Here is a 15,802-nt window from a genome sequence, read left to right on the forward strand (position 1 = left end):
ATAGATATACATTACATTTTAGGCCAATCAAACTTAAGGGATAGATTAAACATTGCAGTTAATGTGAAATTATAACATGGTAAAGTACAGGAAACAAAAGTTGGAACTGGTGTATTTCCAGTGGCACATAACACTTCATTAATTTACCAGCCATTCTTATCCAGAGCTCCTTACAAAGCAAAGTACTTACTGTAAGTACATTCAATAGGTTTACAAGAACAAGGGTGACTGTAGGAAAGGATCCTCAGCAGTCAGAGCCAGAGGCACAAGTACCAGAATCAACTACACTATACTGTTGGCATCTTTGACCTTGAATTAATTGGCGATTCAACTTGTCAATCATGATGAGCCATCCTATCAAAATATCCAGTGTTAAATCAGCACTAAGATTTGGGGAAAGCGTTGAGAGAGCCTTGGAGTCTCGAGAGGTGGTTCCGGGTCAGAAGGCACTGAGTGCAGGCCAAAGGTCACCTGACCCAAATACGCCCGCTGGGTTCATGACCGATCCTCGCCACACCCAGTAGGAATGATCCTGTTATTCAGAGACCCCATCTGCCTTCTGAAATAACTCCTGCAAATGAGGTGAGACTAATCTGCAACCTATTCTAGGCAGCTAAAAACACCCTGCCTGGGCCCTCTTAAAATTGTCTTCACAAGTAATTCATCCTGTATTTTTAACAAAGCATCTCTTTTTCTCTCCCTCTCCCTCTCCCTCTCCCTCTCCCTCTCCCTCTCGGTACAAATGCTGGAATACCCCATTAACAGCAATTAATGACAACTGACATTTGATCCAAAAACTGTTTCTGAAAAGACCACTGCTTACTGTCATCAATAAACGTTTAAAAACTGATCATTTATTCTATCGTTATTAACTGTACAGTGGATAACATTTATTTTTCCTATTATGATATAGTAAAATAACAAAGGCATTTAACCTTTATTTATGGGAGGTTGAGTACCTTTGAGTTTTTCTGCATTTTCTTCTATAACCTCATGTAACTTGGCAATGATTCTCTGTCCTGCTCGTGCCCCAAAACCCCAAAATCATGTCTGTGCGTCTTGCTAAGCGCTATCCGAATTTCTTTCAGTTACTTTGTTCAAAAGAAACCAGTTATGGATGTGCTGCCCCAGTCAAGCACCGCCACCACACAAATTGAGCCATTTTACAGAAGCCTAGTCCCTGTTCCTATTTTAAGAATGTCTCTTCCGTTTAAATCAGGCTGCATTGATTTCTTCCTTCTGCGTTTCAGTTATGAAGCTTCAACTGATCCCGGGGGACTTCCAGCATTCATAGCGCCTCTAAACCCGAAAAGGGCCGGTGTAGGTGCAAGTTTTTCTTAACCCAGCGCTATAACACTTGATTCAACCAATTAATCGTGGTCAATCAAAAGCTTTACAATTAGAACCAGATGTCTTAGTACTGGGCTAAAACAAGAAACCTGTACCCACACTGACTGTATTCAGAGAAGATTGAACACCTCTGCTTTAAGCTCTGAGCTCCAATAAAACGTGAACATACCCTCTCTGCCACTGTGCCTTCTCCAAACTCCCAAACAGCAGGAGATCTGTTGATTGCAGCTTTCTCCAAATACTAGCATATAATAACATAAGCCAGCCACCTCTATACCACCAGTTATTGTGTTTAGCAACTCAGATGCTTTTTTATTCCATAATTACATTAAAAGGAGAGAAAGCATGCCATCAGCATGAGTAGATTTGTTTTGCTACACAAATTAGGAGCCAACTGCCTGATGTTTTGGAGGGTGGATCACACATTGTTCCATTCAGTTTATCACTCTTGCTAAAATACAGACACCTATCTCAAGAGACATCTCCTTCTGTAAGGTTTCTAAGGGGCCATTTGCATTGGCACTGTGACATCAGACAGATATGCACCTCTGGCCATAGTTTCAAATGAGAGCAACACTTGGCAGAAGATGGAGGCCAGTGCATGTTAGTGCGTAAAAGCAAAGCTAGTTAACTTTGCATACTTACGTTAGCTGACAATCTGCCTAGCCAACCAACCAGCCAATACGTTCTCAGTCAAAAGGAAGGTAAAGGAGAGAAATGCATTCGGTAGTTACTGTACACACTCTATTCTCACTTATTCCATAGCTAAATCACAAAACAAAATCATAAAGAGTTTGTTCTTCAGTGTAAACAGTATAAAATTAGCGTTAGCTAGCCAATGAACTGCAATGAACTTATTTTTCCAAACTTTTCCCAAAAATGAAATTTTGATTAACTGCTCTGTCTGCTGCTAATGTGGTCAAATAAATAAGTTGTGGCTTATCACTTGCAGCATGAGTCTTTCAGACTACTTAAAAGGCACTTTATGCAGGACACTTTCCTTATTCATGAATATTGATTTTTAAAGTACACCATCATTCTACAGTTAGTCTTAAAGGGACTATTAATTTTGGAATCAGAGTGCATCGGAATCTTATTGTGTGTGATTCTTCTGTACTATTTATCCTTTAACACATCAATCAACGACAAGTCAATCGAGCAATCGGCCAAACTTTAAAAACAGAGCATGATTTGTAGAGACCAAGAAAAGATGTCAGAGAAACAGTGCTAAAGATTCCACGCGGCAGAAGAGAAACTAAGCTTTTAAAAGAAATGCATTCTTCAGCGCAAATATACAGACATGTAGACCTGTACTGCATGATTTCATTAACATCTTTACAACTGGGGAAAGGCACCATTGTGATCAAGGGGAATGATCTTCACCCTCAATATCAACACTAGGAAAACTAAAAGAAAGTTATGGACAGAAGACAGGATTCATGAACTCTACAAGGGGAATGTGCTGTCAATCATTGACACTGAACAGTTTTCCACTGACGTTGGTTCACTGATAACGCACAGTGGCTGCACAAATTTTGTGTTTTGTGAAGCTTGCTTCGCAGCCACCTCCCTTGTTTGTGACTCGTCTATCAGGTGATTGGGCATTTCTGGCTTCTTGTCTTCTGCCTGAGCGTGATTGCAGGTTTGTCCTCACATCTCTGCCTTGCTTAAATCAGCCTGCGCTGTCTCTGAGCCGCTGATTGGTGGGTTCTTTTTTTTCTGCAGGTGGGGAAATAAGTGGTGCTACATCGTCCGCCCCCCCTACCCACCTCAGCCCAAGAGGGACAGGGGAGAACACAGCTCTAATTCTACTTCAATCTGAACTTTCCAAATGAACACAATCACACAGGCTTGTGTACTGAAAAACACACAAAAATGTTAATAAAAAAAAAACCACTCTCACTGAAAAGGTCCATATACACACACCCTAAAAATGTACAGGCACGGACTCAGACATGTGTGCACACTCAAAAACACGCTCACACACAGAAAGGTAAGCGCGTGAGTGTTTTTACGCAGCGTATGGAATTTATAGCCTGGACAGGCGCACGCCACTTCCCTTTGGCCTGAGAGCGGGAGATAAATATTTCCTGTGCTTGACAGCTTGCCTTCGTGAGGACGCGCGTTCGCACGCTACGGCTCGCCCTCGTTAGCACGCCCAGCAGAGCTAACGGGCTAAACCCGCCGCTGAAGGCTCAGACGCCGCGGCTCAGAGATCCGGCCTCAGTGACCCTGCAGCTCCACCGAGCGCGGCCCACACACTGCACAGGACACACACTGCACAGGACACAGAGCATCAGCCTCCAACCGCACGTTAGCGTGCAGTAATGGGACTGATACACACTGCACAGGATACACACTGCACAGGCTACACGCTGCACAGGCTACACGCTGCACAGGATACACACTGCACGGCCCACACACTGCACAGGACACACACTGCACAGGCTACACGCTGCACAGGCTACACGCTGCACAGGATACACACTGCACGGCCCACACACTGCACAGGACACACACTGCACAGGATACACACTGCACAGGACACACACTGCACAGCCCACACTGCACAGGACACACACTGCACAGGACACACACTGCACAGGACACACACTGCACAGCCCACACACTGCACAGGACACACACTGCACAGGATACACACTGCACAGCCCACACACTGCACAGCCCACACACTGCACAGCCCACACACTGCACAGCCCACACACTGCACAGGATACACACTGCACAGGATACACACTGCACAGGCCCACACACTGCACAGCCCACACACTGCACAGGACACACACTGCACAGGACACACACTGCACAGGATACACACTGCACAGGACACACACTGCACAGGATACACACTGCACAGGCCCACACACTGCACAGCCCACACACTGCACAGGACACACACTGCACAGGACACACACTGCACAGGACACACACTGCACAGGACACACACTGCACAGGATACACACTGCACAGGACACACACTGCACAGCCCACACTGCACAGGACACACACTGCACAGGACACACACTGCACAGGACACACACTGCACAGCCCACACACTGCACAGGACACACACTGCACAGGATACACACTGCACAGGATACACACTGCACAGCCCACACTGCACAGGACACACACTGCACAGGATACACACTGCACAGGATACACACTGCACAGGATACACACTGCACGGCCCACACACTGCACAGGACACACACTGCACAGGATACACACTGCACAGGATACACACTGCACGGCCCACACACTGCACAGGACACACACTGCACAGGCTACACGCTGCACAGGCTACACGCTGCACAGGATACACACTGCACAGGATACAGGGCATCAGCCTCCAACGGCACGTTAACGTGCGGTAATGGGACTGACACACACTGCACAGGATACAGGGCATCAGCCTCCAACGGCACGTTAACGTGCGGTAATGGGACTGACACACACTGTTTCGACTCTCTCTCTCTCTCTCTCTCACACACACACACATACGTATATGGACATCGCAGAGGCAGGAATGATTGGTTGTCATGAAAGCACAAACAAATGACCAGTTGCACGACTGCTATAAGTAATCCCAGATTTCTGGAGCCACACAAGCTGTCAAACCATCTGCTGAGAATCCTGCAATTGTGCTGCAGATGAGTTTATTCTTTAGACACACACACACACACACACACACACACACACACACACACACACACACACACACACACACACACACACACACACACACACACACACACACACACACACACACACACACACACACACACACACACACACACACACACACACACACACACACACACACACACACACACACAACACGACCAAGCAGCACGGTGTTAAACACGACGGACACGCACTCAAGCGGGATCCGCAGCGGATGCTTCGGCGAGGTGAAGATGAGGACACAGCGTTCCTGCCGCTCCTCAGACGCCCCCACCAAGACAAACAGCGCTAACGGCCCCAGCGCCGGACCCCGGCCCGGGAGGGCCTGCATCAAATATTTACCACCTCTCCAGCCCCGTACAGGAACCGCGCGTCTCCTGACACAACAGGAGCCAGTTTGTTTGAAAGAGGACCGCCGGCAGGCCCGCCGAGCCCAGCGGCGGCATTAAATATGCCCGCGCCGCCTCCGCACTTCACGAGTAATAGGCACTTAAAATTTCACAGGGTGGAATCACTCCGGGCTAAACATTTCAGCAGACAAACCCAGAGCCCCCAGGACTTATGTAAATCTAGCCCGAGTGCACGCAGCTCGTAACCGTAAAAATAAGGATCAGGGGGAAAAAAAAAAGGTTTGTCGAATGAAGGCGGAGACTCCTTTTGTTCGCAGTTGTAATTAATTGAACACTTTTTTAAAAAGGTTTGCGGTAAAACTTTACGCTGTAGTCCGGCGGTTGTAAAGGACACATGTAAACAGGAAGCAGGCGCTACGGCAGAGAAATGGAGCAGGAGAGCAGGGGAGAGTGAAAGAGTGACAGACAGAGAGAGAGGGAAGAGATATAGAAACAGGAAAAGAGGGATGAGGGGGGGACTGAAGGTGACAGAGAGAGAGACACAGAGACAGAGAGAGAGACAGTGTATGCGTAGCGTTAGGTGTGTAAGGGCATGTCCGCCCCAGCGCGCTTTGCCCTGCCCATCCTGGCCGATCGTGGTGGGACGGTGGGATGGTGAAAGGAGTGAGGGATAAGGTGGAGGAATAAACACAGCCTTTTTATCTGAGCGCCTATAACAGGACCACGCTCCACGCAAACGTTCCATAAATCACCGCCAAAGAGGAGCGGATTACCACCGAGCAGCGCGGTACTGGGCAGCCTCCTCCTCAATTCTCAATGATTGGCTGAAGGGGAAAAAGCTCAGGCTACATCCTATAATTACATCATTCAAAATGCCAGCAGGTAATCAAATGTGGGACCTACATTTGTTTATGCAACGCTCAACAGGGTCGCCAAAATAAATCTCACAGAACGAGAGATGCACCTTTCTTTAACTTGTCTCTGCAGTCTGTAAGCATTTCTATATCAGGTTCATCTCACACTTTATATAAGACCAAAACTTATATATATATATATATATATATATATATGACTTCACTGTTATACAGTGATGAGAATCTGGCCTGCATTCAAAATGAATGCTCAACTCACTGCACCGTTTTTGCGAAGAAGAAAGCAATGCTATTAAATTGCTTGTTAATGTTAAGGACAATTGATTAAAGCCTAGTCTGTGTCCTCATGAACATTCAAGAGGCATCAACTCTCCACAGCTCCAGTCACCTTAGCAAAATCCTTTCTGATTGGTCAAAACCGATGAGTCACCAAACGCATGGAGGCTCCATCCATTCCTTGGTTTCAGGAAGCTTCACTCTGCCATCAGTACATACACTGTACATACAATCTGACTGTAGTTCAGTGTACAAGCGCTACGCTGCAGCTAGCTCGGTCAGCAGCACAGCTTCAGCACTCAGAGGTTTAGAGTCGATCTGACGTCAGCTGTGGTGTGGATATGAGATTAAGGGGTTTGACTGAGGAGTAAGGAGACTTACGAGTTGAGGAAGGCTTCAGGGTTGGGATTAGGGTAGAAGGTGAAAGGTTATCCAAACAGCCCGAGTAAACTTCTACGCCATATTATTCAATCAGCCGCACGCAAGCTCCACACAATGCGATTACAGCTACGTAGAAGCTACAGAGCAATCACACAGTAATTAAACAGCCACTTAACACAGTTACAGAAGTTTATGTTCTTGAAGTAACTTAATTAACAACTGAACTCCTATTGGCTGCAGTATCATACTTCCTGCCCAGATCTGGAGGGTGGAGGGGTGGAGGGGTGGGGGGGTGGGATGGTGGTGTGGAGCAGCAGCGGGGGGCTGGTGCCACAGAGTGGTGTAGCAGAACTGAATCCAATGCAAACACAATGCTTTGCCACCCTACTGCAGGTACCAACTGCCAACGGCATGCTGTTATTTACCAGACCTGGGCCAAATACTTCAGCTTGAAATGCTTTAACCCTTCAGATGCCTGACAAAATTGTAGTTAATCCTGCAGATTAACAACAATTTAAACAAGAAACGTATCGCTAGCAAGCTTTACAGTATATAGAGAAACGAGTTTGACTGCATTTGATCTTTCAGAAGAGTGAAATTACTCTCATCTGGCATAATAATTTCTTCTGAGGGATCTTGACTGTAAATCGGAAGGGTGGGTCCAATCCAAACTGGGAGACTGGAGGGCAACCCTAGTGTGAGGTCATAAATCTGGCCTGCGTTGGCTGACATCACAGTCCTGCAATAGGATAACATGTGAAGTGCAAAATTTCAGCATGGATGGGAATTCCAAATTGGGGAGGAAAGGGGGAGGGGGAGGGGGGTACAAACTACTCTGGCACAGAATACAACCTGCTACTCCATTAATCCTATCGCAAGGGGGATCGGTTTCTGGGGAGGGAGAGCGGGCAGAAGGTGAAAATGCGTTTTGCACCTTGCATCTTAGGTGACAATGACACCCCAGTGATATTTTAAAGCAATCCAGCGGCAACTTTTAATTAGTTATGCGTTTTCTCAATATAGCACACATTCCTTTTCAGAGGCTGGGAGTGTGAGACCTCTCTGTAGAAACACTGCCTGATACAAAAAAATGTATACACGTAAAAAAAATTGAAAAAATTTTAATGAAAGACTATAGAATATGCATTAATAGGATTTGCCATCCTTATCTCAAAATCACATTTGCAAGATGCACTGTAAATGACACTTAAGATTTTAAATGGTTTTTCACAATAAGATCAGTATTCAGGTGTTTTAAATCAATAAGCACTAAGCAAGGAAAGCCCTTATGGCTTATGGAAAGGGAAGGGCCATACCCTGGCACTGCACTCACCCACCTAAAATAAACATCCCTGCAGTCTACTCTGGGTTACTTCCAATTAATCATCATCAATTAATCATCATCCTCCTCATCATCAATTAATAATAATAATAATAATAATAATAATAATAATAAAAGCCAATTTCAGTCCCCCATTCTCACAGAGAAAGAAAAGTTCAGCAGAGCTCTCCTCTCTCACTGCTGTTAACCCAAGCTCGCTCGCCCCTGCAGTCATCCCAAACACCACGGGATGATGGTCGGGGCGTGGCTCCTCCTCAACCCGCACGGGTGAAACGCACTGCGATGTCAGCACCGCCCGCCCTCCCTCCCCCGCACGTCAGCCGTTTCACAGAGGGCTAAAGAAGCTACGGTAAAGCGAACAGGACCTGCGTTGCAATAACGCGAGACAGCGGCCTGGCTCTGGCCTCCTGCCATCTTTCCCTCGCGTCAACCCGCAAAAACTAAGTTCTGTGGGAGGGAGGGGTTGCCCGGTTGAGAGGGGGAAGAATGATTTCTGGAGGTGAAGAAAAGGAAGATACGCAATTTAGAATGTCCTTAGTGACCTCTGACCCTCTGTAGGACACGGACACCTGTGTTCAACCAGCATTCCGCTCCCACCTTTTTTTCATTTGACTTTTTAAAAAAAAATATAAACAAAGCGCTCCTAAAACAGGTAACTTCATTGCGTTTGTTAAAAGCTCAAAAGCTGTGTTCTCCAGCCCCAACATATAAAAATGAGTATACTGACAATATATTGAAATAAAATATAACAAAAATTACGCAACTTCAAAATATAAGGGCTTTAGCACAACACTGTTAATCGCAGGTGATCAAATGCAGGTCATGAGGTGACAAACATTTAACATTCAAATACCATGTGCTTCATTAAAATTAAAATAATAATAATAATATTAATATTATTATTATTATTATTATTATTATTATTTTTATTAGTACAGATAAGACTATAGCATCTACAAAAGTTCAGCTTGCAGAGCGTGAGAGAGACCAAAAGATGGTCATACTCATTCTCTGTGACGGCGTAAGAGGTAATAGCATCTGAATAATTCCATTATCCATCATAACGGGAGGGAAACAGGCTCCGCTAGCACCAGGCTCAGCTGCGTTTCGCTAATGCGGCCTTTCACTCACACACGAAACGCGCGCTGGCAGCGGGTAAACGCGGGGGGGGGCCTTTCACTCACACACGAAACGCGCGCTGGCAGCGGGTAAATGCGGGGCGGGGGGGGGGGGAGAGAGAAGCCGTAAGGCCTCGCCCCGGCGACACGACTGATGGACACGCCGAGCAAACTGCAACGGCGCTCGTTTCATACGCACGCGTCAGCCGGTTAAGGAAAACAGATACATGAAACAGGAAACATTAAACCGGTGACTGCGCATGGGGACGTTTACTCTTCCTTTAAATGAAAGAGTAATAAAGTAACGCCGAGCACAATTTGGCTAATCTTCGGGAAGAATAGCCGACAAGCCAAAGGTAGGGAGATTCATCAAATGGCCCCCTTCCTCTATTCATCCCTCTCCCTCCCCCCATTCTCACTCTCTCTTCCTCTCTCTCTCTCTCTCAAGCCTAGAGTATGCAACTCTTGAGATGACAGCAACTCTGCAGACAACTGCAACTCTGTTCAGTGACCTTTGAACCCATGTCCTTGTCTGATTCAGATCAGGAGGGGGGCCAACAGAAATCATATCAATGCTGGCATAAGTTATTGGAATCCAGCAAACTCAACACTAGTGAAACTTCAGACTGGGTTTAAAAGTCTCAATGAAAAATGAAGTCAACATGATAAATATATATTGGGGGGGGGGGCTATCAATCAAGGTTTTACAAGTATAAGTATACAAGTACAAGTAACAAAACCAGGTTACTTATCCTTACACTGCAAAGGGAAACACAGTGTGCTAAGCAGGAAGACAAAATGGCCATGCTTAGCAGAGACACAGCAGGAAGTGTGGCAGGGTAGGAACCCGTTTCTGGGTCAAAAGGAGAACCGGGTAGGCAGGAAGTGAGCACACACAGACCACCTGACGGGACTTAATCTAGATGAGGTACAGTCATTAAAAAACTTGAGAGTATACATCTCACAGTTGCAGTTAATTTCATTTCAATTTAGCCACTTGAGGAAATCAACTGCAATTCTATTCATTAACTGAAAAATCCACAGGAGCATTACAGTCGTTTTTCAATTAATTAATTGAATTTCAATTCATTTGCTGAATTGACTAACCCAAACCCTGATATTAATGCATGTGAGCTTCCGTGTGCCTGTGTGTAATTCATGGTTGAAGAAACAACAAACTGATAAATGAACAAATGGATAGGGTAGGAGGCATGTTTGAGGTGTGTGTGTGTGCGCGTACGCGAGAGGGGCGGGGGGGGGGGGGGGCAGGGGGGTTGAGTTGGGGAATGGCTGGTAGAGACAGAAAATACTGATGTGTGATTTATATAAATATCTTTACTTTTCACTTACGTATTGGTTTTCACAAAAAAGGAGCTGGTCCTTCCTATGTGTTTGTGCATATGTAAGATAGTGGAGCCAATAACAGCCAATAGGAGGATTCTGGGATACCCTCGGACAGCTGAGTCATCTTCATGGACACAGCTGGTACTGCCAACACTGCAAACCAGATCATCTGCGTCAGAGGCCCAGTTCCTTTCAGGACTCACACTGCCCCTGCACACTTAGCATTTAGCAGGGTAATTCAGCAGCTGCTGATTGTTTTTCGTTTACAGGGCAACTCAAATTCTAATCAAACTTTATAGCACCGAAGCAAGCTATGGAAAGTCTGGGGGCAGAAATAAATCAGCAATATCTGCCTGGCCGTATTGGCCGACAGATACCTTCCCGTTTTTCATTATGAGACAAATGCAAACTGCACCCACGTTTCCACATCCATGGAAGCTGATGAGCACAGATGTCAACTTATGAAGGGAAAAAAACATAAATTTTAATTGTATAACAAAATGTTTCAACTGGCTAAATTTATTAAACAAAGAGCACGAGTCTAGAGAGCGACTGAGTTTCTATATAGGATTTCATGGGAGTTTGGCTGATAAAAATGATAGATTAACAGAGCTTTGGAAGTCAGTGACCAGGCTACCATCCGAGAAGCATTTTCACTGAACTTACAGCATCAGCATCACATAAAATGGTGCGTGCACGTTGCCTAATATCAGCCATAATCTTGCAGCCGATAATATTGTACATTCCTACTTTATGGCGAAAATGATCTGTAACATGTAAAGAAAGGCAATTACCACATACCAGTTTCATAGATCAGCCTCCCATATGGGAAAATATGCCGAGTGACACGTTTTGCATCGCTGGGGCAGCCACACCCACTCAATAATATCAGTCAAAGAGATTCGTTTCAGATACGGAACGTGGCAAGTAAGAGAAGTAGGCAACAACGGACCACAATATGTTCAAAGCTAAAAATAAAATTCAATGAGTTTTATTCAAATGAGTTTTAGATTCAAAGATTTTAAACCTTCCAACAGTGGCAGGATCACTTGAATACATTGGCCGTCAGATGGCGTGATGTTTCCCTGTAATAATGTCAAACATCTGTAGCATTGCCTTTGTGAGTTTCAAAGTACACTATCAGAGATGGTGGTAAGGTTAAATTTGCCTTCTCGGGAGGTGGGGGGGGGGGGGGGGGGGGGTGGGGTGGTTAACCAAAGACTTGCTTAATACTTTGTTTCTCCCAGAAAATACACAGAGAAGTTAAGTACCCCACAGCAAGAGCGTTAGCTGTCATAGTGCATGCAGGGATAATCTTTGAGATATTGTAACAGTAATCTGTTCAGTGATGCTGAGAATTCAGCACTGAGGGACTCTAGGAAGTCTGCAATGTCTTATGGTGCATGTAGTTCACAAAGACACTTATATTGCACATTTTTTTAAAAGTCAAACAGTTCACATTCCATGAAGCTGGGAATTGTGGGTTAGGGTAGGCACAGTAGGTGTGGCCACCCTGGGGAAATCCAGAAAATATGCAGTTATCAAATTGCACTGGACTGTTCACCCTTTATTTCCTCAACACTTTCTGCAGTGTAACATTTTTTTGGTCGTACACATAAATGCCAGTCATGCGCAGTGAGGTGTGTGGTTTGGAAGGCACTGGGGAGAACATAACACTAAAGGCTGAGAAGTTCTGGGCCTTTCCATCTGGGCTTTTCCCCATGAGATTTTCTTCTCCCAGTATTTATGTGTTAATATTTTCTGTGCACTAAAATGAAAATAAAGTCAGGTGATAGTGAAGGTAGCGATGCCCCTGTGCCTACCTCACCCACCCCTAACGCCTACCTTCCTGACCCTTAAAGCATGGACCTGCCCCAAGCTGGAACACCAATAAAACCTCTTTTATGACAAGTGCAGGTCCTGCATTCTGCTGCCGGTCTAGAACCGCTGGCCTGAGTTTTAGGGGCAGGTTTTGGGTCAGTTCTGTTCCGGTTCAATCGATTGGGGAAATTAATTAAAATTCATTTAATTGAAAAAAAAACATGGCCGCATTATTCAATGAGGTTTTCAATTGATGAATTGACTGAATTAAAATGGAATTTCACCCCACTCTCTGCTGGATTTGTATGCAAGGCAACTGAAAGGACGATAGTACAGCAGAAATCACTGAGCCTGAAAAACGGAGATTGGACATTGAAACAAGCTGCGTACTCCGTCCAAAAAGAGAAAGTCAAGCAGTGACTGACACCATTAGCCACAACGGAACAAGATTATGTTTTCGTATTACCACTGTGACAAACTCGTGTGGGTGTAGAAGGCACTGTAAGTCTACACTAGAGTTTCCAGTTTCTGAAAAGGCAGGTGAAAACAGGAGAAAATCTAAAATAAAAAGTGCACATCTAGAAACAGCTCTGCCTCAGTCAGTTCTCGTGAATGCACCGCAGAGAGGCTGAGGGTGGGACTGGAGGGGTTCCGTACAGCTTTAAGACAACAATTAACCGACAAGCAAATGACTTCACGCTGCTTCCTAATCTCATTCTTTGCATAATATCCTCTGATTAGCATATCAAAGCAAATTAACACTTGTACATAAACGGCGGAAGAGCAGCTGTGGGCTCAGAAGTGCATTTCGGAAACTGCCAGGGTATGTTCCAGAACACCAGGAACTGGAAATTTGTTTTCTACACCACAAGAAAAGAAAATAAAGGAATCAATCTCTTCAAAAACAGAAGGGCACTTCATCCTGTCATTCCCTCTTTCACCTGCTAATAATGTCTGGTTTCTAGTACATGCTCAGTGTTGAATTCTGATTGTAATTTATGAGGCTGAAAAATGCTCAACATGTGGGACAGATAGCCTGAAGATAATAAGCTATGACACCAGGTATATTTTACTAAATAGGAGACATACGCAAAATCATCACAAGACTGATAAGATCCACTACAAGTCAGCACATTAAGCATAGTTTGGTTCACTCAAAGGCGGGTTTCACAGCAAGTACACATAACAAGACTCAGTCGCCTCATGTCCAAAGTTGTTACTCTGCCCATCGGGTGGATTACGTTATTACCTCACCAAACTAACATTTAATATGCTTATACAACAACATTCCACAATTACAGTTAGGATAATTTAAAAACACGTATTCCTCCGGGTTACAGTACCGTCCTTTGGGACCATATGCGTGCAGGGCCGCCCCTCGTAACAGGAGAGAATCCGGGGAGCAGTAGATTGCCAGCGGTGCTGGGATGCGGGCAGCAATGTGAAGTCCAAAAGATCACGCCAAACGACAGAAGAACTTCCAACTAGAAGTGACATCACCCGTAGCAGCACTATAGACGATAACTATGTCCACCCATATTATTTAAAAGCCAGCCTTTAGCGATCCATCTTTGTCTCCAGATTTGGTCTGTTACGACCCGGCACGTATCAGCTCACATGATGATTATTACCAAATGGCCAACTTTGCACCCAACCTGGATATGGCCATCTTCTCCCCTATCCTTGCTCTTCTCCTGTTTGAAAGTTCGTCCCTAGACACTCAAGAAAACAGGTGTTTGCCATTGAGTGTTTTAATTGTGTTTTTGCTTGTCAATGCGGATGTTGTGGAAAATCCAGTTTTGTGCAGTAGCCTAACACCTTTGACACTAGCCAAGGCTTTGGTGAAGATTTCTAAGGACAGTTATCTACTTTGGGACAACAGATGAAAGAGAACTTGATAACCAATTCTGGAACAAGCAAGCGGCTGTCACCGACTCCCCAAATCTGAAATATGCTAGCCTATATTGCACACTGAAGTAGCCTTATTGTCGATGTTAAATGACAATGTGTTGAATAGGCGACTTGCCATTCTTTTGGGATTCAAGATGAAGTATCTTATATCCTCCCTTTGAACAAATCTTAAATTCCACACTGTGACTTGTTTTGTTTTAGTGTTTAGTTGATTTAGCCTACGTGAAAAAGAAAACGCGTATGAACGTTTTCGGATCATTTGAGAATGGTCCATCAATCAAGAGCACTCGCTCGCGGGTCGGTCTCCGTGCGATCTCTTCAAGTCGTAGGTACAAACATGATCTGCGGGCAAAAGAAACGGGACGTGGCTAACAACCTGCCACCCTCCAAACAAGACAGCCACACGATCGCAGACCTTTCTTGACCCATTTTATTGCATGTGCATAACCCTCAATCTTCTTGAAATATATAGCTATTTATTTTAGGAAGAGAAACAGCCTACAGAGATTTAAAGTGTCTACGCTATAATAATACTGAGGGACCTGGGACGATAACGAGCAAAGATGGCGGTACAAAGCGTACAGAGACAACATAACGATGCCTTTTCTTTATGATCTCACTCACCACCTCCTTTCTTTGGGCATTTTAGCTACCCATATCAACGTAAAACTACATTCTTACCCGTTTTCTCCTTGATCTCACAGAGAACACTGAAAAGGGCAGGTTTCATGCGATGGCAGTTCAGTCCATGTTTCCTGTTTGGGTATAATGCAAGAGAGAAAAAATGTTATCCGAATATCCTTTTTCGCTAAAAGACGATGATTACGCTATATTTGTTTAATCGTTTTACATTTTAAAGGATACATTTTTACTGTTCTTACATAATTGTAACCATACTTGTGGCTAAGCGTCGGCAACGGAAATCGTGCACTAAAGTGCTATGTTCTTTACGTTTTTTTTAAATTCTACTGCTACTACTACTACGAATAATAATAATAATAATAATAATAACAGGCAGGATTTTAATGTAATATTGAATGACACTGAACAGATAAAGACTAAGTACATATTGTCAGAAAGTTTGTAACTTTTTGGTAAAATATTAACTTAGATATTCAGTTGTTGACTTCCTAATTCATTATAGTAGAACCGGCTACTGCAAGATAGCTATAAAAATTACAGCTACAATTCGAATTTTGACAAACATTTTCCAGTGGGTACAAATAGCCTACAGATTTGAAAAGCATACAGGAAGAGACGGCCTTAAAGTAGACTACTCAAGAATGTCGTAATGTGGTTCAAACAGTTAAATAGGCTACCGTCAGTTGA

General features: G+C 44.5%; 1 protein-coding gene across 7 annotated transcripts in view; it reads right to left on the minus strand.

The window, feature by feature from the left end:
- Positions 1-15,802, minus strand: part of LOC118212568 (pre-B-cell leukemia transcription factor 3-like) — a 63,819-nt gene that overhangs the window by 38,275 nt on the left and 9,742 nt on the right. For 6 of the 7 annotated variants that reach the window (XM_035390564.1, XM_035390561.1, XM_035390559.1 and 3 more), the window contains exon 3: positions 15,155-15,228. In XM_035390564.1, coding sequence (XP_035246455.1) covers positions 15,155-15,228 — 74 coding nt within the window. Of the gene's footprint in view, positions 1-13,905; positions 14,816-15,154; positions 15,229-15,802 lie in introns of all 7 variants that reach the window. The other variant, XM_035390565.1, reaches the window with a different exon arrangement.

The sequence above is a fragment of the Anguilla anguilla genome, chromosome 14, assembly GCF_013347855.1.
Source record: "Anguilla anguilla isolate fAngAng1 chromosome 14, fAngAng1.pri, whole genome shotgun sequence".
In the NCBI taxonomy this organism is placed as follows: domain Eukaryota; kingdom Metazoa; phylum Chordata; class Actinopteri; order Anguilliformes; family Anguillidae; genus Anguilla; species Anguilla anguilla.